Source organism: Nyctibius grandis, chromosome 16 (genome assembly GCF_013368605.1).
Source record: "Nyctibius grandis isolate bNycGra1 chromosome 16, bNycGra1.pri, whole genome shotgun sequence".
Lineage (NCBI taxonomy): Eukaryota > Metazoa > Chordata > Aves > Nyctibiiformes > Nyctibiidae > Nyctibius > Nyctibius grandis.
Window position 1 is genome coordinate 11150293 of NC_090673.1, and position 23995 is coordinate 11174287.

The 23995-nt window shown below is 46.2% G+C and overlaps 1 protein-coding gene across 3 annotated transcripts; it reads left to right on the forward strand.

The window, feature by feature from the left end:
* The first annotated feature begins 4105 nt into the window (after positions 1–4105).
* CIZ1 (CDKN1A interacting zinc finger protein 1) lies at positions 4106–23874 on the forward strand. 3 transcript variants are annotated; one of them, XM_068414126.1, is made up of 16 exons: positions 4106–4242; positions 4559–4683; positions 6717–6832; positions 9316–9482; positions 10531–10666; positions 11586–11646; positions 14486–14565; positions 14936–15015; positions 16073–16255; positions 16605–16735; positions 17146–17230; positions 17840–17953; positions 18294–18473; positions 19133–19202; positions 20283–20404; positions 23130–23874. In XM_068414126.1, exons 2-16 carry the CDS (start codon positions 4586–4588, stop codon positions 23730–23732), a joined length of 2226 nt encoding a protein of 741 aa, XP_068270227.1. In that variant the 5' UTR covers positions 4106–4242; positions 4559–4585; the 3' UTR covers positions 23733–23874. The 3 variants fall into 3 exon arrangements, with proteins under 3 accessions (XP_068270227.1, XP_068270229.1, XP_068270228.1); XM_068414128.1 differs by lacking the exon at positions 4106–4242 and having other exon boundaries at positions 4377–4683; positions 23130–23337; positions 23422–23874; XM_068414127.1 differs by lacking the exon at positions 4106–4242 and having other exon boundaries at positions 4377–4683; positions 14942–15015.
* The last annotated feature ends 121 nt before the right edge of the window (positions 23875–23995 follow it).

Here is a 23995-nt window from a genome sequence, read left to right on the forward strand (position 1 = left end):
ATATTTCTGGATGTACTTTAATGTGAATCCCTAAAAATGCATGTGGGCATAACTGTGCGGGTTTCCATGTATGGCTATCAACAAAACGATGGGTTTGTACACTGATTTTGTCACCTCATGCAAATAGAACTCCCAGTTTAGTTAGCATAATTAGAAATAGACACTTGAGTGCTGGATTCTGTTCCTCATTCCTTCCCCATCCAAAAATAACACATCTAGTCCTCAGCGACAAAAGAAGCAAAAATGTGGAATACAATGAGCTTGATTCTACTAGTTATCTACAAACTGTTTCTGTTCACTACAGGCAGAGCTGTGAATGTTCAGAACGTTTCACAGTGCGTCATGAAGTAGACACTCCTGGTCTTTTGAGTTCCTAAAAAAATGTTTATAAACACACTTAAGAATTTAAATTGAATGTTTACAAGCAGAGGTTAGGATATAAGTTCCACAAAGAATCAGGGCTAGGATTGTTACTGTCTGTATCAATATAGCTGGCAAATTATATATCATTATACAGCTGACAAATAGTTAAAAAAAATAAAATATGCCTCTTAAATTTACTTGAATATGGAAAGCTGCCTATAGAGATAGAAACAATTTAAGTATTTATTTTGTAGGTACTTAAATGCTACTATAGTAGCAATGATACCACAGTAATATTATTGATCTCCTGTGGTATCAGCTGCTCAGAAATGAAGCTTCTCTCTAATGTTCCTATTGGTTGGAAAAGCCATCTGAAAGAACAGCAGCTTTTATTTTTTTCATTTTCAAATACAGAGCTTTTCTTTGTAGAATAAAATAGCAAAATGCTTCCTCCTCTTCTGAAACAGAAAATTTGCTGAACTGGTCTGCGAATCCCTCAAAAAGGAGTAAAAGAAGGTAAATTTAGTGTATGAGACACTGGGTCAGGTTTATCTTTAGTGTGACTCCACAGAGGCCAGAATATACATAAGGAAACAAATAAACGGAATGTTATAGTCCATTAGGAAAGGGTTCTGGACATGGTTGTGAGTTTAAACCGGTTTTAAGAGCAACAAAGCTGGGTTCTCTGTGCTTTCCACATCCAGTGACATGATACAAAATAGCTCCTGGAATATATTTCACCTTGTGAGACTGAAAATGACTGAGAGAAGCTGATTGGGCATGTGACAAAACGGGTATAAAAAGAGTATCTTTATATCCTGTGGGCCTGCCCTGCCAATCAAGAAATATTGGGAATAGGTTTTTAGAGCAATAGAACAAAGAGTGGGTGCAGATATCCCTTAACTCACAGATCATTTTGCTTTGAAGGGTTGTGTGGTTCTGCTTTCACATGTGTAAATGCAGCCTTCCTCCAGATAAAACAGATGTGGAAAACAGTGTAACTCCAGTAATTAATAGCAGCTTTTGAGAGCAGGTCTGGTGAAACTTGACCCATTCTTTCAATGAACAGGCCCCAAAAGCAGGAGGAAAACATAATTTGAAGCTCCATATGCCTTTTTCTCCAAGTAGTTTGGGAGGTTTAAAGATGTTACGGTGAGAACTAATTATATCCTAGTGAAATGGAAGGGTAATAACACCATCTTTGCGGATTGCAGAGGAAATTGTGGGCACCACAGTTTCTTACTGCTCTCATAGGCACTGGAAAACACTCAGATTTTCAAAAGCTGTGTGGCTTCACCAAGGGTTGCATACCAAGTCTTTTTCAAAGCCAAAATTAAACCATACAATCGCACAGCCCAGTCATGTGCTGGAAACTCGGAATCTCTGGTTATCTGCATGCCTGGTCTGGTCCCTGGAGCAAATTCACGTCACCCAGCAAAAACGTGGCTATATAATGCAATCCAGCTCCTGAATAAAAAGCATTCATATGGTCTGTCCTCTTACCTGCCACAAAATTTCATAACTCTGATGCAATCATGCAGAGGTGTAATGCCGGTTGCCTTATAGTGATGATCCAGCAGCTCCGCTGATGATGGTCCCTGTATTGCAGGGTACTTTCCGGGCTGTTTTCTTACCTTGACCTTCTAATTCTTATTCTGTTTCATTCACTCCCGTTGTCATTGACACACAATCTCTGGGTAACCACCCCTGAGCCGAGTGGATACCGAGGTGGTTATTGAGTAACAATGTTGTAGTCTGTATTGTAGCATTATGTTTTTAAGGTTCCATGTACTGTCACATTATGACATGTATTTACCACTGCATACTGAACAGCAAGTTGCTTAATAATTGAGAGGGAGATGTTCCTCACAGGAAAAAAACCCTACTGTCAGGAGATGAGAGGCCAAGGTCTGTGTACCAACGCTTGGAGGGAACCAACGGTAAGTACCCTTTGGCTGTCAGGTTAAGACACACTGTTTTATCACCTGTACTGACAGAAAGGATCGGAGCCCAATTTCCTGCGCTGTTACCTTACCTCTCTGTATAACTTTCAAACTGAACGGTGTGATTAGCTGAATCTGGAACCTTCTGTTCTTGATTCAGTTAAACCCCCTCTGGTAGGTATGATAATCTGGCACATCTCTGAAGATCAGCCTTTGGATCGTAGGTTGATAAAGCGACAGGCGTCTTCACTTCCTACAGCCCTAGTCCTAACTCGCGTTGTGCATGCAGAGGACTAAATCTGTGTCCAGGTGTGTGTTCAGTGCACTAGTATGTCTGTGCCTTGAATTGTAGGCTCACGTTCATAAACTATTATCGAGGGCTGTTTATTTAACAATTTGTATACAGGACCTCGCAAAAGAAAGCTCAAGCTTTGAGGGGAGCTTCTAGACTATGCCAGAATATAATATTTAACAGTAAAAAAACTGTAGACTTAGTCACTTCTCTCATTAACATGCTGCGTTGTAGATCTCCAAATGTTACAAAGAATACTTAAAAGAACTTTAGCCGTAGAAATAAGAACAGGAGACATCAATTTCAGATTTAAGGTTCTTTCTACAAGCTGAATTCTGTCTTTTGCATGTCTGGCATTTGTCGGATCATAAAATTAACCCTCTCCCCCACCACTGTAAACTAGCCAGGCTGGTAGCTGCTGTAATTGCATGATTTCAGGAGCAAAGAAGATCCGTTATGCAAAATGATTTGAAAAAGACTCCATGTGTGTTTTCAGCTCCACGTATGTATTCCTGGGATGTTACTTAAGCTTTAATGCTTAACAGGAGAGCATTTTCTCTGTGTGCAGACAGCTGTGACTGGGTAAAGGATTTTGGGCATTAACATGGCCAGTCATTGATTAATATGGGTGGTCATCTCCAAACTGATTATTGTAAAATCAGGACACTATAAAAAGGCCCAAAGGAAAAATCAACATATGCTGCTGTGTTGAAAATTATTAATGCTAACTGTATATCACCAGTAACCGTGTTCAGCTTACAGTACTTTTCAGCTAAAAATCAATTCCGAGGCCTTTGATGAATCAAGTCATCTTTATTGGTGTGAACAATAAGACTATAAAGTAAATTATTTCAGGATGGATTCTCTGGAACGGCAAAGAGCAGAAATGCAACTTCACCCTTGCTAGGTGTAGTCTAAGAAGAAATGACAGTCTCAATATTTTTTCATATGCAGGGTATGTGCACTGAACACCCTTAAAATTAAGTCACTTACAGAAAATGGGTGCTGCAGGAAGGTTCTGCTGCAAATTCACAGAAAAAATAAAAAGGGGGATGGACCTGCTAGAAAAGTCATCTCAGCCTGTAGCACAGGGTAATATTGCAGAAGTCCCTGTTTCTTTCCAGGTTCTCATGGTAGGCTTGCCAAGATGTAACCACAGCGAATGGCCAGAGGCCGTTGGGTTTTTTTCCATCTCCTCAGCAAGATGGTTACCAAAGATTCCCCTGGACTATTTAAAAAAAACCAAAACAAACAAAAAAAACCCCCAAAAACAAAACACAAAGAGGAGAAAACCTGTGCCGTTGGATGCCATCTGCTCCCCCTCTTCAGCCGTTTATTCCATTCCCCCTGCCCAGCCCTGGGCAGATGGTGCCCATCCCCTCCCAGCCCTCTCGGGGGACAGCGGACCCCACTCCCGCTCCTGTGCGGAGGACGAGAAATGGAGGCGCTGCGAGCTGGGCCGACCTGAGAGGAGGCTCCGGGGGTGCTCCCGAGCCGTGCGGGGCGGCCGGGCCCTCCAGCCCTGCCGACGGAGCTGCCTCCCGCCTGGGCTGGGCCGCGCAGCGGGGCCGGGCAGGTGGTTATTGTCCCCGGCGGGAAGATGGAGGCGGCTGCCGGGGAGCGGTGACCGCCGCGGGCTGCGCCGTGAGTGCCGGCGGGGCGGGGAAGGGAAGGAGCCGCGGCGCCCGGCCCGGCCCCGCCGCGGGGAGCGGGGCGGGCTGCGGGCTCCGCTGGCAGGGGAGGGTGGGAGCGGGTTTTGGGAGGTGGGGTTTGGAAACCTCCTCCACAAGCTGCTGCTTGCGATGACCCCGGGGGGAAGGAGGAGGAGGAGGAAGGGGGGGATCGGCTCAGTGAATGAATGGGCGGCAGCGGCGGCGGCTCCCCTGCTCAATGGCTGCTGGGCTGATACGCGCCAGCCCCGCAGCCGGTGCCTCCCTCGCCCTCCCGTGTTTTGTCTCAGGCTCGCCCCGCTCGGGGCTCCCCAGACATGTTCAACCAGCAGCAGTTCCAGCAGCAGCTGCTGCAGCTCCAGCACCTCCTCCAGCAGCAGCAGCACCACCACCCCCCGGCGCAGCAGGGAGGCCGGTAAGCGTCGCTACGCGAGACCGGGGATCTCGGGCCTGTCCCGGGGGACCGCTCTCCTCCGCCTCCCTCCCCTCCGTCCCTCCTCGCCCCGCGAAAGCCGCGGCGGGGCTGGCTGCGGGCCTGCCCTCCCCCGGCGGGGAAGGCGACAAAGGGAGGCGGGGGCGTGGGGGGGCCCGCAGGCCTCGATCGGGGCAGAGCCGGGGGGATGGAGGCCTCGAGGGGCGGCTGCGGAGAAGGGGGTGCCCGGGGGGGAGGTGGTGTGGGGGGGGGGGCGATGCCTGAGGGAGGGTTGAAGGGTGCGGGGAGGGAGGGGCCGGGCTGTGGGGCGGGGGCGGCACCCCCCGCTGTGGGGAGGGCGGGCCGGGGGCTGCCGGAGCCCGTGGGCTCTCTCCAGTGCTGTGGGTCGCCCCCGCCGCGGAGTCCCCGCGGGCGCGTAGGGTGAGCCCGGGCAGAGCGTGTCCGAGGGGGTGCGCCGGGGCCGGGCGGCTCCTCGGAGCGAGCGAGGGCCCGGGCGGGCGCCGGGCTGAGGCAGCGGGGAGCGGGCGCGGGGGAAAACGCCTCCGCCCGCAGAAATGCTCGTACGCACCTAACCCAGCCGCCCTCGAGAGACACCCGCTTTATTGTGTCATTGAACTTCACTTACTTATTTATTGTCATTCTCTGGCCTGGGTGAGGTTATTGAACTTATTTCGTGCAGTGGCCCCAGCGCTGAAGGTGTGACTGAGCACTGTGGGGTGGGGATGGAGAAAATGATGTTTTGTGTGTTAAAAGACAAATGACATCTGCCAGAAATAAAAAGGCAAATAGCCGGGGTTTTCCCCAAAAATGCAAGAGAGAAAATAACTGTCTTAGATAGGAGCAGTTGTCCCTGATGAGCTGAGATTTGTAGAACTAACACAAATTCTCTGAAATGATGCATTTATTTGCAGTTACTGTTCTCTGTAAAGCCTCTGGAAATTCAAAGCAGTGGGATGTGAATTTAAGAAGAAAGTTAATTCCTTGTTTAATAAATTATAATAATTACTTCATCCTTATAAGGCATATGCCTCTGAGGTAAATGTGGGAATCTTTCTGTTCTGCTGGAAATACAAATCTCTAAATCTTTTTTACCATTTTCATATGTCTTGTACTATAAACAAAGCTGCCCTTAAAATGCCGGTATGGGACTGACTGCGAGATAGCATGGATGCATGTTACACCTTTAAGTTTTTTTCTGGTATATATATCTCAGCTCTGAGACTGGAACAATCTAGAGCAGAAAATGTGAAGAAAAGCTGCTGTAAATGCTGTTAAGAGGGTTGGTTTTTTTTATCAGCATCGATATTTTGATCCATGTTGGTACCTCTTCACAGCCCTAACAGACAGAGCTGTGTCAGCAGTCGTGCTTAGAGGTGGGCCTGACCTTGCAATCGCCTGAAGAAGTGCTTGCCAGTTTCTTCAGACTTTTCTCTTATGTCTGCTCCACCCTCCTTAGGCCTGGAGAGTCCTCTGCTCGCTCCTTCCTCCTCTTGTTTTAAATACGAAAGCCGTGCTTTATTTTTCCACCCGTTTCTTGCAGTTAGGGGGCACCATTTATAGTTATGACCTGTCTGGCTCCATGTGGGAGGCATCAATTTTGGAAAAATGTGTTTTAAGCTACTGAGAAAACTCCCTGTTTTGTAGAACTACTTTTTGTTCTTGCGGTAAACGTAGCTGCTGATCTAGATCGCTGGTTTCTACTGACAAGCTGCTGCATGATTCTGTAGAACTGCAGTCAGCTCCTGGGCTTTTTTTATGCTGCTTGACAGGCTTTATGTGGGCTTGGTGCTAAGGAGTTCTCGCTGACCTCAAATTCCTTGATAGACAATCTGTCAGCTTTGGAAATTCCAGGAGAGTGGAAGAAAGAGGATACAGTGCTGGTGTATGGTATCTTTTCACGCTTGTATATCAGCATTGCAGCTGTTCTTTGCTCCTCTGTTTTATACTTGTTAGGTGCCTGGAATCGAAGGGTGCAGTTTTTACGGGGTTCTTATGATCAATGCCTTCTTTTCCAGGGGTTTGCCACCACCGCAACAGCAACAGATGCTGAGCTTACGGGCAGCAAATCAACCATCGCTGCTCAATGCCAATCCTATGCTTCAGCGGGCCTTACTCATGCAGCAGATGCAAGGTACGGTCGTTATGGGAGACGCTTACTTATTGGAGTTATTTAACCATCCTTCATGGACTGAAGCCGTCGTATGGCTATTTCCTGCTGAACCATTGCAGTCCTTGTATTTGGCAGTTCCATTTGTCATCTTTTTTTTTTTTTTCTTCTTCTTCAAATTTGTCCATAGTCCACATCACAGAGGTTCTTCAGTTGTTGAAAATCCTGTGTGCCCAACTGTTCACAACTGGGAATAGCCCTAGAAGGTATCAGGGTGAGATACTAAATACGTGCCTTCCCTCTTAGACTTGGTGGAGCGAGTATTTTTCCATCAGTATATTTAGATAAAATACTTAGATTTTTATTATTTGTTTGTCTGTCTTGGTTGGAAGGTTAAAACAATTTATTTCTTGTCTGTTACATATACTCTAGCCTTGCTTGCAGTAGAGGCTTGTCTTTGTCCAGACTTAGGGCAGTACAAACAAATAAAGTGTATTATGGTGGACAATGGTTCAGGTTTCAGTTGTCTTGTGAAATTTTGATTCCCTGAAATGACTGTCCTTTGTGTGGTGGATAATATCACTGCTCTTTCATCTCTCTGTTTCCACAAGTGGATTTTTTTTGCCAGATGTGATGTTTTCAAAACAAATTTATGAAGCTGCCTTGATAATAGCATTGCTAACATAAACATACCAGGAACAAAGCTATGTTTTATTTTTGCTTGTGTCTTAATCCGACAGCTCTTTTCAACACAGAAAATCAGTACCTGGGATAGTTTTAAAGTGTCTAGTTTAGATTAATGCCTGCAATTTTTATCTTGCCTGTGAATCATGCCCAGATGTGAAGACAATAGATTTATTCTGCACGTCGTTAACTCTCCTTTTGTTCTCTCTTGCCCATTTAACGGGAGGGGCTCTCTAGTGACTCCAGTGGCTCTCTACAGATCTCTCTCAGGTTGTAGGGAAAGGGGCAGTGAAAAAGGACGAGCCACGCTTTGAAGATGGGTGTATATATTTGTGTCAGGAAAAAAAGCCTGACTCCACTTTGGTCAGCCCTACTCCTTTCAGATATGTTTGATGGGCTGCCCTTTTCCCTAAAGCAAAATCTCTTATTGAGAAGTTGTATTTAAACAGTATGCCAAGGACCTGAGGCAAATTAGATGGAGTGCAGGATAAGGTATGTTAATGAACACTCTAGTGCACTGTAACTTAGCATTGTTCCTCTTCTTTTCACATCTACATGCTGAGTTGTGACTTCTCTTTCCATAACCTCCACCAGCTAGCTGCGGGTAACGTGTAGTACGGTTGCAATGTTCAGTGTGGCCCTTCTTGGGGATCTGAATATTTTTGCTCATTCAGGTTTGGGTTACATGTAAGAATATCTGATGCTGTAGTATTTCTGTGCCTGGGAAACATCAGCATAAATAATTAATTGACTGTATGTGGCTTCAGCAATGGGAATAGGAAAAGATAAATACTTCAAGTTGAAATGGATGTGTGGTTCTTTAAAGGTACTAAACCAAGAGCAGGAGATGATTTCTTGCCTTATAGTTTGTTTTTTTTTAACACAGCTATGGCTAACAGCAAGAGATTATTTATGGTAAGTAATAAGAGATTAGACGACTTTTGAAGACAAACATTAGGGGAGTACTTCCTACTGGGTTGCAGGCTTTAAACAGCGTAGCTTGGTTTTTCAGATTTTGGGTGTCTGTCTCCAAACTTCTCTGGCCTGTTTTGACAGCCAGAGTGTGCACTCATTCAAGTGAGGGATAAAAAAATTGCCATGTAAGTCCAGGTTCCCAGAATGGTGTACAGCTTCTGAGGGTCTGACTGAGGCATCTGTGCACTTCCATTCCCTCACCTCTGAAATGGGGATAGCAAGGACTGTCTTGGTATGAAATTGCTGAGACTTAGTTAATAGCCTGTGGATGCTGAAAAGAACTGTTCAGAAGGCAGAGCATTATAAATGGAAATGGCAGAGTCTCAAGTGTCGGAAGTTCAGGTTGACATGTTGAGCTTGCATGAGAACCAGGTGGCAGAGAGGACTGGGGAATCTCTTGTTTGAAAAGTCCAGTGTTGTTTTAAATGAAACGCTGTTACTGGCCTGTGTTCAACGGCATCCATACTATGGTGTGAGCTGCCAGCTGCACAAATGGGGGATGAATTTTCCTTTTTTACAGAGAATTTCTGTAAAACGAGACCTTGTTTGTTGCAAACACAAGCGCTAGTGTGCTCAGATCAAATAATTGCTCTAATGATCTTAGCCTGCAGTGACAATTATAATTAAAGATAAGCCTGATACATAGTAATGGTTGCTATCGCGTCAAATTCTGTTCTCTGGGTGCTGAAGGGGGTAGAGCATAGAGCACCCATACAGTGCCCAGTAAAGTACAGGGTCTTGCGTGGAGGAGCCCTTCCCCTCTCTCCCTGCTGCTTTTACAGGTGGAAGATTTTCTCTCTCCTTTGCACGCTGCAGGGTGGTGATGTGCTGTGTGTTTGCATTTATAGGAAACTTGCGTGGATTTAACATGACAGCGCCAGCACTGCAGCAGTTTTTCCCTCAGGCTACAAGACATTCCCTCCTGGGGCCACCACCTGTTGGGGTCTCATTAAAGCCGACTCGGCTGGGCTTCCCCAGCCTTCCCTTCCAGCGGCAGAACCGGACCTTTCGCAAGGTGGGCTTGTAGTTTCCAGCTGTTCGGCAGCTTTGTGTTCAGTTTGCACTTGCAGCAGTTGACTGTATTGTGGGTGGAGAACAAAAGAGAAAGGAGAGAGCCTTACAATGAAAACTACATTTGCACCATGCTGCTGACACAGAAATGCAGAAATTAGTCCATCCCTAAGGTTCCTGTGCTCCATATTTACATTTATGATGCAAGGGTTTCTTGTAACTTCTTGCCCAAGAGAGAGAATTCCTCATAGCAGAACTGTTTAAACCTAAGATATAAAAGGAGCCTATAGAAGCACCAGTTTCAAAGTAATTACAACAGAAGAAATCCTGGCTGAGTGCTTTGCTCTTCACAGAGGCCAGAGTTCTGCTCCATTAGCCTTCCAGAGCAGTTTGCTGTTCCCAAATGACTTGCTACTGCCAGGGACACATCACTCTGCCTCTTTGGGCTGTTTTCTCTTTTTTAAGATCAGGATCATATCTGTTGATGTGGATTTTGTAAAATTTACAATTTTTTTTTTGTGAAAACCTTCCTCACCTTCCACTACTAAGACCTCTTTCAAAACTTGGAAATGGTTCTTGGCTTAACTGACCGGGACTTTCCTCCTCTTAGATCAGCTTTTGCATATTTGATCCCCTTCTGTCAAAAAGGTGTGCTGTATAAGGTAGATTTCCACTCTTGGGCTCTCCTTTCTCCAGAGTCAAAAGGAAGGGGGATTATTTGGGACTCTTCTTTTTCCCTGCCCATGCACCTCTTCCCAGAGTCCCTCTAAAGTGATCCTACTCTCTGGAAGCAGCAGGGTCTCCTGTAGCTGTGACTTAAAGCACTAGAGAAATGTCACGGGCTGTCTGTGGTCTGGAATTAAAGTGCATTGCTCTGTTTAACCATGTTAACTTGCCTGAAGCAAGGCAGTCCATTGTAAACCGTCTCTTCCTTTCCATTACTGTGTGCTGGAATTCCTGTTCCTGCCCCACAGTAAAAGTCTGATGCTTTGGGCAGTGTGCTGGGTTTGAGGAAGGACCAAGAGCTGTCCGTGACTCTCTGCCCATTGCAGGACTTCCAGAGGGTCCCTGACAGGAAGAGGGAACTAGATCCTGGTTCTTCATCTCAGACACAAGGTGATGAGAAAATGGAAATCCCGGAGGGAGTGCAAGCAGGGTCAGAGCAGAACAATTCCTCTCCATCCACAGGTAAGGGAGAGCCTGTAGTGAAACAAATGCTTCTAGACATGATAAACTTCTCTTTGCTATTCCTGCAGCAAAGACTGGAGGTGGCTTTAGTCTTAATCAGCTACATTTCTCTCTAATTGTAAATACTTAAATTGCCTGTGACAGCCCTCTGCTATATGCTTCATATATCTTTTTTTTTTCTGGATATTTTTGGTTTTTATAAGCTAGCTCCATATCTCTTGCATGGAAGCCCCTCGGAAGTCACTTTGACAGTGAGCCTCATTAAAGGTGGGGGGGGAAAATGAAAACTGATTTGAAATGAAAGCTTCCACATTGCCTTCCCCAAGCTAAACTCAACACCTCGTGCAGTGAAACACATGAAGCAGACCCAGTTGCAATCAACATGCTCAGGAAAAGATGAGTTGAAAGAGTACTTGTACTCCAGTTGTCAGAACAGAAACTGCTGGCGCTGAGTCTCTTACAGTGTCGGATCCAATACAGGTGTGGGAATGTTATTGCTGCCTGAGGAGTGCCTAATGTAAAACTGCAGGCATATGATGGGGTTGTGACCAGTGTATGTGCCGTGGGGAAAATTACCTGATTAAATTGTTGCTGTCAGGTAGATATGCCACCTTGGCTTATATTAGTGTTCCTATGATCTGGGCTTTTGTCACCTAGGTGTAGGACTAAGACCCACTTAGCAGACATACACATAGATTTCTTTCTGGATGACACCTCATACAGTGGCATCTGCAATAAAACTCGCATCTCATAGGTCGTTATCTAACCTTGTCACTACAATCCTCAAATTCAGAATAAGCAAGTGCATAGTAGTATTTGCCCTAACAGAGTTTTGTTGGCGTTGGCCATTCAGTTAGGGAACATGCTCAAGGTGGCACGGTCTGCTTGGCTAAGGAGATCTCCTTCTGTGTTCCTGCAGAGCCAAGAACTCCAACAGAATCTGTGTTGAACACGGAGCCTGCAGCAAAAAGACTGAAGAGGTATTTACTGAATGGGGTATTTAAATAGTTACTGGGTTTAGAATTACTGTCTAATTTTATTTTCTAATAATTAGGGCTGTATTGTACTGGCCTGATGTCTAGCATGTAGGAGGTATTTCAGATGCTTGTGGACGGTTCAGAAAATCTCGTGACGCTTGCTGAGATCGAGGGTGTCGTAGGGTGTCTGCTCTGGGTGATCTGACTATGGGAATAAAAAATAAGAGATGTTGCTCATGCAAATGTGCAACAAGGTGGAGTTTGCTCATGTGTTCTGCCAGGATTACTGTAAGAAGCAGAGAGGTTCTTTTCTATTCTGATATATTTCTCTGATTTTCTTCCCTAAATGTCATAAAGGGAAACGAGCAGCCACGTATCAGCAGAGAGGAGAAGCCTTGGAGTATGTTAGGTTACAGTAGGTGTAGGAGAGGGTGGTTTATTCTGAGGAATGAGAAAGGAAGGGGATCAGTACTCCCTAGTATCTAAGCCTGTATCCATGAGTGTTGAGTTCTGTATCCCTTCTGCAAAGATTGTCTTGCCAGTACCCCTGTCAATTGGGTAAAAATAGACAAAGGCAATCCTATTATCCGCAAGGGACGTGCAGCGCGCAGGCAGGCTGGCCGTGCAGGCCCGGCTCGGCCCTCCCCGGGTGCAGGAAGGCACAGACAAGGCTGTGTTGCCATCTAGTGGGACGGCACGTCGCGGAGCTCCTGGTGCCATCTGCACCGGGCGGTACCTCTCCCAGAACTGTCACTGGGAGCTGGTGCAGGGGGAGAAGAGGAGGGAGTGAATACAGATTTCTGGAGGCATTGATTTGAGAATCCTCCAACATATGTTAATGACTATGAGTCAGGACTCCTGGGTCCTCTTATCTTCCCTGTTAACAATTCCCTGCGTGGTGTCGGACAAGTTTATTCACCTCTCTGTTTCCCATCTGTAGATAAGAGATTAATGGCTAGCTTTAGGGAGAATATTCCAGGATTACTTTGATGTACAGATATTACCTTGATCATCTAAAACGTTAAAGAGTGATAAATATTATGTGAGCAGGGACCATCGTGACTTATGGACTCTGATTAGCAAGAAAGTGAATAAATTCAATTAAAGCTAAGTCAAATGCATTTGAGCGTATGCTTTGTTAATCTGTTTGCCAAAGCTAATTTAATTTTAATTACATTAATATTTAGTAGGGTATTAATCAAACTCCTGTTAACATTGAGAAAAGAAGCAAGTCTGAGGAATGACAGCTCTTACTGCAGCAAACCTGCTATTAGGAAAATCCTTTCCTAAGCAGTAGTTGGGCACTGCCAGATTTGATGCAGATATTATGGCTGGTGTTTACTTAGAATACATCATTCCTTAGCTTTTTTTTTTGAAGTGTTTCTGTTTACTTCCAATGAACAGATGATGGATCTCTGAAAAAAAACAGTTTACTGTTCTCATATTACCCTTCACAGATGAGAAGGGCATTCCCCCCATCCATGTAACAAACTTTTGTTTCATGCTTCATTGTTCCATTTTGCTTTGGCCAGGAACACCAGCCTCCGTCTTCATTTCAGGTTTTTCCCACTTCTGCCTTTTCTCCTATGCACCATCTGTATGCCTGGAACAACATCCTCATCCCAGTGCAGAAAGCACTCATCATCTTCAAATCTTCCTTGAACACCCACTTCTTCTAGCATGGCCCGACAAGTATCCATATAATACCATTTCCTCCTTAGATCATGCTTGTGATGGCTTTTACTCCCTTAGATTGCTCCTTAGATTTGCAGTTTAGACTGCAACCCCTTGCCCTGGAGTGCTGTCACCATCTGTGTGTGGTGTAGTGTTGAGCCTGCTGGCAGCACTTGACAAGTAACGGTAATGCCAGCCACTCTTGTTTCCTTCGTGTTTGCACTGCCCAAACCCTGCTGCATATTTATAGCCGTGTAACCCAGTTCCGTTATCACTTACCAGTCTGATAATTTATGCGGTGCGTGTGTGTTGGGATCACTGGGTGCAGTACCTGCACAGGCTGCGTTCTTGCTTGTGTAGAACGTGCTGCTCCCTGTTGGCAGGACACAGTGGGTGCGATATGGAGCTGGCCTGACAGAGAAGACATTCAAGCCATGGTGAAAAGTGTTAGTTAGCCCTGATGGAAAAATGGGGGATGGAGAAAAACATTGTAAAGTACGCTTGGTGTCCTCTGCAAGCCAACTATTTATTCTTAGCAGTCCCCTCAGGATCTTTTTTCTCCTTAGCAGATCACCAGTACCAAATAAACCAAAGCAAAGTCTTCTTGATTCGTGTCTTGTACAGCTCCACTTCCCCCACAAGCAGAACCGTAGGGACTCCGGAACAAAACGTGACTGATACGAACAGAGGAGGCAGTTACAGTGAAATCCCTGTAGGACACCACTGAGAACCTGTTCAGTTCTGACAGGTCTCTGCGTGTTCCCTCATGAACAAAGCATCCTGGGGTACTGTCTGGGTATTGCAGTTTCCCTGCAGGTCACCAGTCAAGACAGGAGTGAGCTCTCAGAGCTCTTACTAAGAATATTTCCTGTATGAACTTATTTCCCTGCAGGCCTCTTGCAGGAGAGGGATCTAAAAAATCAGTTGTAACCTTCTTGTCCAGATTATTTGGCTGCTGTTTCTGAATCTGTTCTAGAATGCCCACTCTTCATTGTTTTTATTTATTTCTGCTGAATCCTTGCCTGAAATACCAGTTCCAGTAGCTTATTGATTTGGGAGTTTAGTGGAAAGTGTGGTAGCTTAGACCCCAGCCTGTGCCCTGGTATGTCTTCTGAATCTCTTTGTCTGTAACATGGCAAATAAGGTTATTTTCTTGCTATCCTTGAAGTGTGACCGGGGAGTCTGCGTTAGAGGATGCAACAGACAGCAAGGAAGCAGGAGAGTCAAGCACCCATGTCCAAGCTGATGGTGAGTTGCTGGGTGCCATGATTTGCACTTTTAGGGCACTCCTTGCTGGAACTGTAGAGCAGCATCTGTAGATCCCACGATTCTCTTCAGAAATGTCCTCCCTCCAGTCATCCAGGATGGGGAAAGGAGAAGAAAATCTAGCAACCAAACCCAAACATAGTCCCCTAAAAGCTGTTGCTGTTGCCTACCAAATGCAAATGATGGGAAATTTCCCTCTTTAATAAGGATTTCTTTAGAGAAAGGTTTGTGAGCTGGGCTTACGGCCAACAGCACTGTGAGGAAAGCTCCCTGACTTCATTCACCTGCTGCTTTGTTTTTTGTGTCATTGCTATTTTGATTTAAGGCAGCTAAAAGGACTCTCTCTTCCTAGGTACAGATAATGCAAAGGAGTACACAGCTGAAGATCTCTCTAAAGAGAGGAAATTCTCTGAGGAACCAAAGGCTCCTGAGGTGAGTAGACACCGCTCCATGCAGGGGTGGTGCAGAACATACTACCTCCCCCTCCATCCCAGAGAAGCCTGTTGCCACTGGGAACCAGATGGCACCCACGTCTGGAGCTCTGTCTCCTGCTGTAAGCTGTTGTCCCTGGCAATAAGGCATAATATGTCTGCAATTAGTGCGCAGTCTGCTCTGACTTGCTGCTTTTGTACCTCTGCTAGCCTGTACCTTACCTACTGCTGGCTCTTTGTGGATGCTGGGGTTTGTTAAGATTTCAGTATTCATCTGGAAAGATGGAAAGTCGAATTGAAAGAGCCACTGAAAAATGTATCTATTGAGGGCCATATCTAAATACATCTTTTATATTGCTGAAGAGCAGATGTAAACCAATTCAGGTGATGGTAGTAAACATGCAGCTGCTGTGGGACTTGCCATCACAGCAGGCATGAGCAGATAGTGGGAGTCTGTGCTTTTGAAAGGCAGCTTGGAAAAATGAGACACAGGTGAAGCCAGCAACCTGAGAGTCTTTTGCATTAAATACCTTACCCACATGCTAGATGAGTAAGGTATTTTATGCAAAAAAAGGTAAACTAGGACGTTCTGCTGTGTATATCTGTAAGCAGACAAAGGTTTAATCCAAGGTGTGAATCAGACTTGATAGTCTTCCATAACTGGAGACATTTGTTGATGTGATAGACTGTATCATCCTGCCCTTGTTTGAGCTCCTTACTCCATCAGGTGTGGTGCTGAGTTGCCCTTAGTTCTGCAGTGGAGAAACATGAGCTGATCTTGTCCCTTACCAACACATTGTTTATTGCTCCAGTCTCCAGAGACTGGATCACAGTGTCTGCAGAGGCTGTAAAAACAACCATCTGTGCTAATAGGCCTGGTGCAATGACACAGGGATCAGTGATTTAGCAGCGTTGGGAGATGAGTGTGTATGAGAGTCTTTCTGATCAGCCTCCTGTGGATTCAGCTTAAAATGCATTTTCTTAAGGGGTAGAGAGCTTAGGTTGCAGGGTGTAATTTTTAGTATCTTGGGCTTAATCTTGATTCCTTCTTTTGGCAGGTGTTGAGCTCTGGAGGTTCACTGAAAGTGACTATCCAGCAGAGCAGTGAGAGCAGAGCTATCAGTACAACAGCTCTGAAACCAGGGCACTGGACCTGTGAGGTGGGCACAGCTGACCCCAGCCCTGAATCGGTCCTTAAATTCTACTGTTACATCTGCAAGACCAACTGCTGCAGTCAGCAGGTAAAAATCCACAGATCTGACTGGCATGGGTGGTCAAGAGGAGCGAACTGGATGGCTGGCTGCCATGGGGAGGTGCAGCAGGAGACTTGTTAGCAAGGGCTCATGCTTCAGGAACAAGGAACATAAAAAATGATGACAAGCATGAGGATAAAATAAACCTCTCCTGAGGAGCTGGCAAGCAACCTGCTAGAGAGCGAATGCGGGTGGATCCACAGGCAACCACGCTCTTAAGCTTTTATTCCTTTCATTGTTAAACAGCAGTCAAGAGAATAGGAAGCATAGCTCATACCTATTATTTTCTGTATTTTGAATACATGTAAATGGATTTTTCTCCTAACCTCTCTCTCAGAATTTCCAATCCCACATGGCTGGAATTCAGCACCAGCAGCGACTTGGGGAGATTCAGCACATGAGCAATGTTTGTTTTGTTTCACTGCTGCCCATGGTGAAGGAGCAGAAGGTGCTGGCAGAGAAAGATGGGTAAGTGTTGGTCTGCGCTCGGAAACACAATCTGAATGCAGACCTACATGGGTTCTAAAATTCCTCACTGCACCAGGGTGCCCCTGTGTTCTAGGTAAGATACAAAATCCCTCTGGTTTCAGGAGCCTTCATCTCCTTCAGGCAACTTTCTTCCTGCTAAGGATACCAGTGTTGACTTTGACCTGTTGTGTAGTTTTTAATACAGTAGATCAGGTTGGAGACTTGTTTTAACTGGTGCCTTTCTGTCAGCACAAGCTAAAGCAACCTACATAAATGGCTGGGAAGGGGAGAAGATAAATCCGAGCCTGTGAAGATAGGAATGCTGGGGGCCAAGAACAGATTGCAAACTGCAGTATTCCATGGAGAATGTAAAAAGGTGTGACTTACAGATATATCCGTTCTCACTTCAGAGAGACCCAGCAGCGATGGTGTAACACTTGTCAGATACACTTCACAGGGGATCTAATCAAACATCGCAGGACCCAGGAACACAAGGTAACAACCATAGCATGGATTTCATCTGTGCACTGACCTTTCGTGGGGATTGAGTGGAAGTGTCCAGCATCTCCTGCTCCCCAGGCAGCAAAGGAAAAGTGATTGCAGTGGGGAGATGCACATAAAGTTCTGCCAGGAACATCCTCACGGTCTGAGGGCACTGCCATGCTACCCCCTGCCTCTGAACACTGGCATTGTTTAAACTTCCAGTTGTCGTGCTATGTCGGTATGGCCTGAAGCGCCTCTAGTTTATAGTTCTTGACTTTTCTCAATAAATATGGCCTATCACACTCGCATAATCAACTGAATGGAGGAATTGGTGGGCAGCCTGTAAATTTTCAAGCTAAAATTTAAGCAAGCCATCATATTTATTGGCTCCTAGGGGAGAAGTGCCAGAACACCTTTTATAAGCCACATTTGTTTTGCTCTGCATGTTTTCCATCTTTTTGGCAGATAGGAGCTAGTGAAACCTTTCTGCTGAAAAGACGACTCTTTTTGTCATCTCTCTGTTTTTCATGCAGGGCTGTGGCTTTGTTTCACTCAAGATTTATCTTCATTTCTCCAAAGCGGTGCCTCTTGTGACTTACTGGATTGTCCCTCTTTCCTTAGCTGGCCAAACGTTCGCTTCGTCCTTTCTGCACTGTCTGCAGCCGACACTTCAAGACCCCTCGCAAGTTCGTGGAGCACATGAAGTCCCCTGAGCACAAACAGAAAGCCAAAGAGGTAATACTGCCTGAGTGGAGAGTTGTGCAGGACTGGAAGCAGCTACACTGTGGAGCAGGTTAACTTTCTGCTTCGGTGACTATTGCAGGGATGAAAGGAAGACATGCAGTTCTTCCAACCCTGTTTTAATTTTCATCTTTGACTGGACTTCAATTGTTAGAGCTTAAAGAAATTTAGTGAAAAAAGGATGAGGAGCTAGATGTGTCTAGAAGCGAGATAGTTTGTGCCTGTCTTGCAGTCCCTAATACTCATCCAATGCAGTCTGTTCAGTGTCTGGGGTCTTCCTTGGTTAAATGGAGAGTGCAAAGTTGATCTGATCTTTCTTTTCTGTACTTGACAGGTGAGGCTAGGAGAGAAGGAGTTGGGCAGCCCAGAAGATTCGGAGGAGTTGATCACAGTGGATGCTGTTGGGTGTTTTGAAGATGATGATGATGAAGAGGAGGAGGAGGAGGGGGGAGCTGGTGAGGAGGAAGACCTTGATGTAGTGCTGATAGAGAATGAGGATTCTGCTGCCAAGCAGGTATGCCGTGCAAAAGGGGAAGGAACGATCTATCGGAGAATCTGCTGTGGGATCTTGTGACTTGGTCTTTGCTGGTTGAGCTCAGGGTTTCAAGAGTCCAGTCAGCCTTGCACCCTACAGCAGAAGGGTGAGGGCTCTGGGGTTCTTCAGAGCACAGGGTCATGCAAAAGAGAATCAGGCAGTATGTGTGGGATGCAGGAAGGTGTTTCTGCTGTGCTGTACAGCTCCTACTGATGTCTTCAAACATTACCTTGTTGTTGAGGAGCATAAGCAATGTTTTTTCAAGGGAAAGAATTTCTGACAAAGACATGGACATAGTCTCTTTGAATAGCCCAGCAGTAGCTTGGTCTCATAGCAAACATACGTGTGGAGGTTCATCTTGATAAATATTTTCCCAGTAGAGAGCAGTTACCAAGAAGGAGGTACATGGCTAAGCTACTTCTTGCACATGGCTTGGAGTGCAAGGGGCGTTTTTAACCCTTGTAAGGAAGTGGCCTGCTGACATTGGGTTTTGTATCTGGCCCCAACCAGATGTTGTGCAACTCCATCGCTGGTATGTGAATCCTCTGCTTTGCTCCCAAGCTTACCAGAAGAATGTAAGAGCCCAGGAAGGGAATTGGCATAGATACAGTAGGCACTAATGTTCTTTTGGTTTCCAGACTGGGCTGAAGGAAGTGTCTTTGGAGGATTACGAAGGAAGCGAGAAGTATTGTCCAGACACAGCCTATGGTAAGCAAGCAGAGTTAAGTACAAAGGCCCACAGAGCCTTCTCTGGCCACACGCTGTATCTGTAAGAGAGGATGGTCTCTACCTACTGCTGTAACAACTTCTTGGGCCATAGTGCTCAGCATCTGCATCGGACTGGTGCAGGTCACCCCTGCCTGGAGAAAGGGCCAAACGTTGCTTTATTACTGTGTGATAAAACATGTGTGATTGATGTTTGTCAGCTGCCTTTTCCTTTGAAGAAGAAAGGATGAGAGCCAGATACCTTAGTAAGGTAGGAAAAGGAACAAGTAGGGCAGGAGTACTGACAAAAGTAGGTAGCAAATGAGGGATGCTCTGGAAAGATGGAGCCTGAAAGCATATTGATATTAGAATGCTTTCCAACAGAAATGCAGCTTGTATAGAGATACTGAGCAGTACTGACAGTATCGGACTCCCTGCCAGAGCCCAAACTGTGCATGCTTCCTCCGCGTCAGAACCCCCACGCTCTACCTAGCGGTTACTCAGACATCTTGCTGGACTGGTGGGCAGTGTTTTCTCCAGATGGCTGACTGGTCCCCACCCTGTAAGCGATTCTGACTTCAGACCTCTAACGGCCACTCGTGTTGTGAGGAGGGCAGCTCTGCAGGGGCTGTTTTGTGCCCAAGGAGAGCTCTGTTTACACCAACCTTCCATATCGCTGTAACCTTCCACTACCGTGTGGCAGATGGAATAATGATTCATGCTGTGAATGTTCTCTGCGTGTTCCTCTTGCGCGCCTGCTGTCTTCTGCTTGGTTTGATCCCATTACATTAGATCACATGTTCTCTGTAGTTTTCCATTATATTCTTTTTTCCTTTTTTTCCCCCTCTTAACGCTCTGTGTAGTTTCTTTGCTCTGGCAGCCAGATTTCTCTCTGAATATCAACCACACAGCCATTCCATGGTAAGATGAGATATTCAGCAAGTGATCTTGCAAATCCCTGATTAACAGAAGCAAAGCTTTCCACTTTTTTCTCCCTCCCCTCCCCTTCCCTTTTAACATGCTTTCATTATTTGAGTTCCATTCAATGTGATCTGTGATTTCCCTTCCCCTCCCGTTTCGCAGGCCTGGATTTTCTGGTCCCCGTCGCAGGTTACCTCTGCAGGCTGTGTCACAAATTCTACCATAGCGACTCTGCTGCCCGGCTCGCACACTGCAAGTCCCTGATGCATTTTGAGAACTTTCAGGTTAGACCCTTTGGCGATTGCATGGCCTGGCATTTGTTACCCCCGTGCGTGTCTCTTCAGTGAATCCACCACGTTAGCTGTCTTCTCTTCAGTTCATTTCCATCATCCTCGGTGTCCATTGTGCCATAGCTTTCTCCTGGTGTGCTCTGTGTTTGTCTTCCATCACCCCTGTAGATCTAAAACCAGTCCAGTGCTGCTTCCCAGCTACTGCTGCTGTCATCTCGTTGCCCATTTCTGGCTGGAAATCTTCCTCAGAGTGTCTGCTCTATTTGCTGAACCTGTGGAGTCTGTCGTTCAGTCTAGGCCTCTTCTCTGTTAGACAGGTTACAGATGGGTCAAGATGGGGAAAGAACAAAGAGACAGAGGCTGTTCCTTCTAAAGAATGCTGGTACATGTGTATCTTGTCATGCAATACTGCAGGAACAGCTCCTTCAGCCAAAATTGTGGGTGTGACTCATCCATGAAGGGGTAAAATCAGATATTCACCTTAGAAATCTGGACATTTGACTTTACAGACTCTCTATGTGATGGAAGGTACAAGCTGGTGAGAGTCCAGTTGGTCCCCAGGGTCAGCCTGCAACAGGAAGTCAGTCTGTCTGTCTGTCTGCTGCCCTTCCCTAGAACCTCCTTAGCACAAAGTCCTCCCAGCTGATGCTGTTCTTTTGCTTTACTGGCTCCGCCTAAAAAAGCCATATTGCCCCTTGCTGCTTTCCTATCTAGAAGCTTTTCCTACTGGGCTGGCCTGGAATCTGCCTCCATCGTTCTGTCCTTGTTGACTTGCCAGGGGGTGAGGGGCCTGGACTAGTGCCTTGTGGTGGGTACGCAGGGCTTGCACTGTCTCTGCCCTCTCCCGTGACCCCTGTCTGGGCCCTGCACGTGCAGGAGAGCGGTATTCCCCGACCCTGGCAAGGAGGGAGGCTCCCACACTGACTTTGTCCTCTGCCTGTACCCAAAACCTGCTCCAGCAAAAGCTGTTTTGCTTCCCTACCACAGATGTATCCAGCTTTTGTTAGTGTTTAAACAAACAAAAAACCACCTTAGTGTTTTTCTGCTCATCTTCAGCCAGGTTAACTATTCCGAGTCAACCGTCACTGCGTCCAGCAAGGGGTAGGGTGCTGCAGAAACCAGCACTTAGAGCTGTGGATTTGAAATGGCAAGTAGCAGGAGAAGATCACAGCTGTTCCTTCATGGTTGCTCATCCTCTCCCACTCCTGCAGCTAGTCATTTCAGGAATGAAGGAATCGGCCTTGCAGTTTTCCTGGCTTATTTTAGATCAGCTTAGAGTGAAACTGCAGCAGCAGTGTCTATGCCTCCCTTTTGGCCCACTTAGAGCTGAAATCAGATGCTCTTCAAATGGATGACAGAGTGACCTGGAGGGATTATTTATGACAAGAGTCCAACCCTTAATATCTGCAGGCAGATTAACTATTATTCTTGGCTGCCTAGGTGCCTTGGGGTGGTCACAGTCTGAGTTTAAATCATTGCCAGTTTCTGGGGTAGTGTCATCAGAGCAGCTCAGCGGAGGGTTTCAAAGCAGAGAACTGCTGATGAGGCAGTTCACAGCATCACTCTGAAAACAAGTTGGTATCCTTGCACCTGGTTTCCTTTGGGCACAACATTATGACTCGACTGATCTCGTTCCAATGCGTTATGATATTGTGCGTATCCCACTATTTGAGGACAGAAAGAACAAGCCTGCAATGACAAACTGAATTACAGTGTAAAGCTGCCTGTCTGCTGTGCTGTAATTCCACATTGCAGACTACAGGAGCACTGCTTAGGGCAGTGGTGAAAGCCAGCGCCCTCCAAATAGTTTCCCTAAATTATCAGGTCTAACGCTAGTGCCAGTTCAAGGGACCCTTTAGCAGAAAGCTGAAAGTGAGTTGATTGTGGAGGGAACTGCTGTGGAAAAGAGGAAGCTTTGTTTTATTCCTTTAGTTCATGCTCTGTGTGGGTCTTGAAGACCTGATTCCTGCTGCATGTTAGCTAGCTACACAGAGTTGCTGATTTTCCGAAATCCAGTCTTGAAAATGGCTAATAGGCATTTTAATCTCTTTACAGACCTCTACTGGTTCATCATGATAGCAAGTGCAAACGAGTCATGTTACTGAGGATATGTTTACCTTTATTCTGCAGGGAACCTCAGGACCTTGCAACAAGAAGATACTCTTGATATCTTAGTGTTCCTGCCAACAGTTTCACTGGCTGCACAGATTGTATCAGCAGAGTGAAAAATCTTAAGCTTTCAACTTAAATCTTGCTTTGGCTGATAAACATTAAATCACATCTCTGTAGCTGAGGGCAGTGCACAGCCTCATGTATCCAGGGTCCATGTCCAGAGTTATGTCCTGGCAGTAGCTGAAGCAAGAGCTGTCACTTGCACTGTTACATCTACAAAGTCCTGAGTCTGACTGAGATTAACAGTTGCCAAAATGTGATTTTTGTCTCAGGAGCCACAGGGCTGCCATGCACTCGCTCAGCATTAAGTAATGCGAGAGGGATTTCAGTTTTTAATATCACTTTTCCTCACAGGAGCTGACCCTTCTCTGCTTGAAGGCCTCAGCAGCCAGGCCAGGAGAGCTGCCGAGACAAGTCGTGCCCCTGCAGATTCTAGCTGCCACTCACCACTGTTTTTGTACAGGTTTTCCTGGACCAGCTGCTACTTGCTGCAGTGACAGTAGCTGAGCTGGACTTGTCTCTCACACTGGTTTGTTTGTATTTGCAGAGATACAAGGCAGCGCGGCATCGTGCCACAGCTGCCTACCCCGAGGCTCCTTTGCATTGCCAGGGCTCCAGCTCCCAATTGCTGGATGATCCGAAACAGCCCCCTGCCACAACAGCAGACACCGGCAAGATGAATGATGATCATGGGATAGACAAGGAGGGTAGAGAGCTGTCTGCCCTGCAAGAACAAGCTTCGGGGTCTCCGGAGGGTAAGGGCGAGCTGGCCCCCTCTGTAGCAGAGGGCAAAAGCCTAGCCAGTGTGACTGACGATGTGTGTGGAATCATGGTTGTAGAAGAAGAAAATCTACAGGAAGAGAGCGAGTCCGCTACCACTAGTGCCGACTGCCCGCTCCCTGAAGAGAGCCGCGCCCCCGGGGGGTTGTTGGGACACGCTGTGTCTGAGGAGGAAGAAGCCAATGCAGCCAGGCAAAGGGAAGGCACAGACGACTGCCAGGATCCAGGGAACGGAGAGGATTTAGGACAGAACGAGGCAGCAAACCCAGGCCAGGAGGCAGCGGCAGAGCCTTCCTCCCTAGCCAAAGGTGAGACAGCCAGTCTTACCTCTGCTGGGTGCAGACGCTCTACTAGGCGCAAACCCAGATAGAGTGGCCTTAAAGGGAGAGCCCTTTACATATGATATTCGCTGGAAATGTTTATTTTCTGAGTCTTTTAATAGAGCAAAAACCTTCAACTTTACTGCTGTTTTTATTTTAAGAATAAAATAAGCCTGGCTTTAGCGTGTCTAATACAGGATGGTGTTGGTTATTACTCGTACAGTTGGGATACAGTAATTATGTGGAAAGACTGAAGCTTGGATTGTTGAACTTGAAAGAAGATGGTAATGTGACTTCCATAGGGGACAAAGTT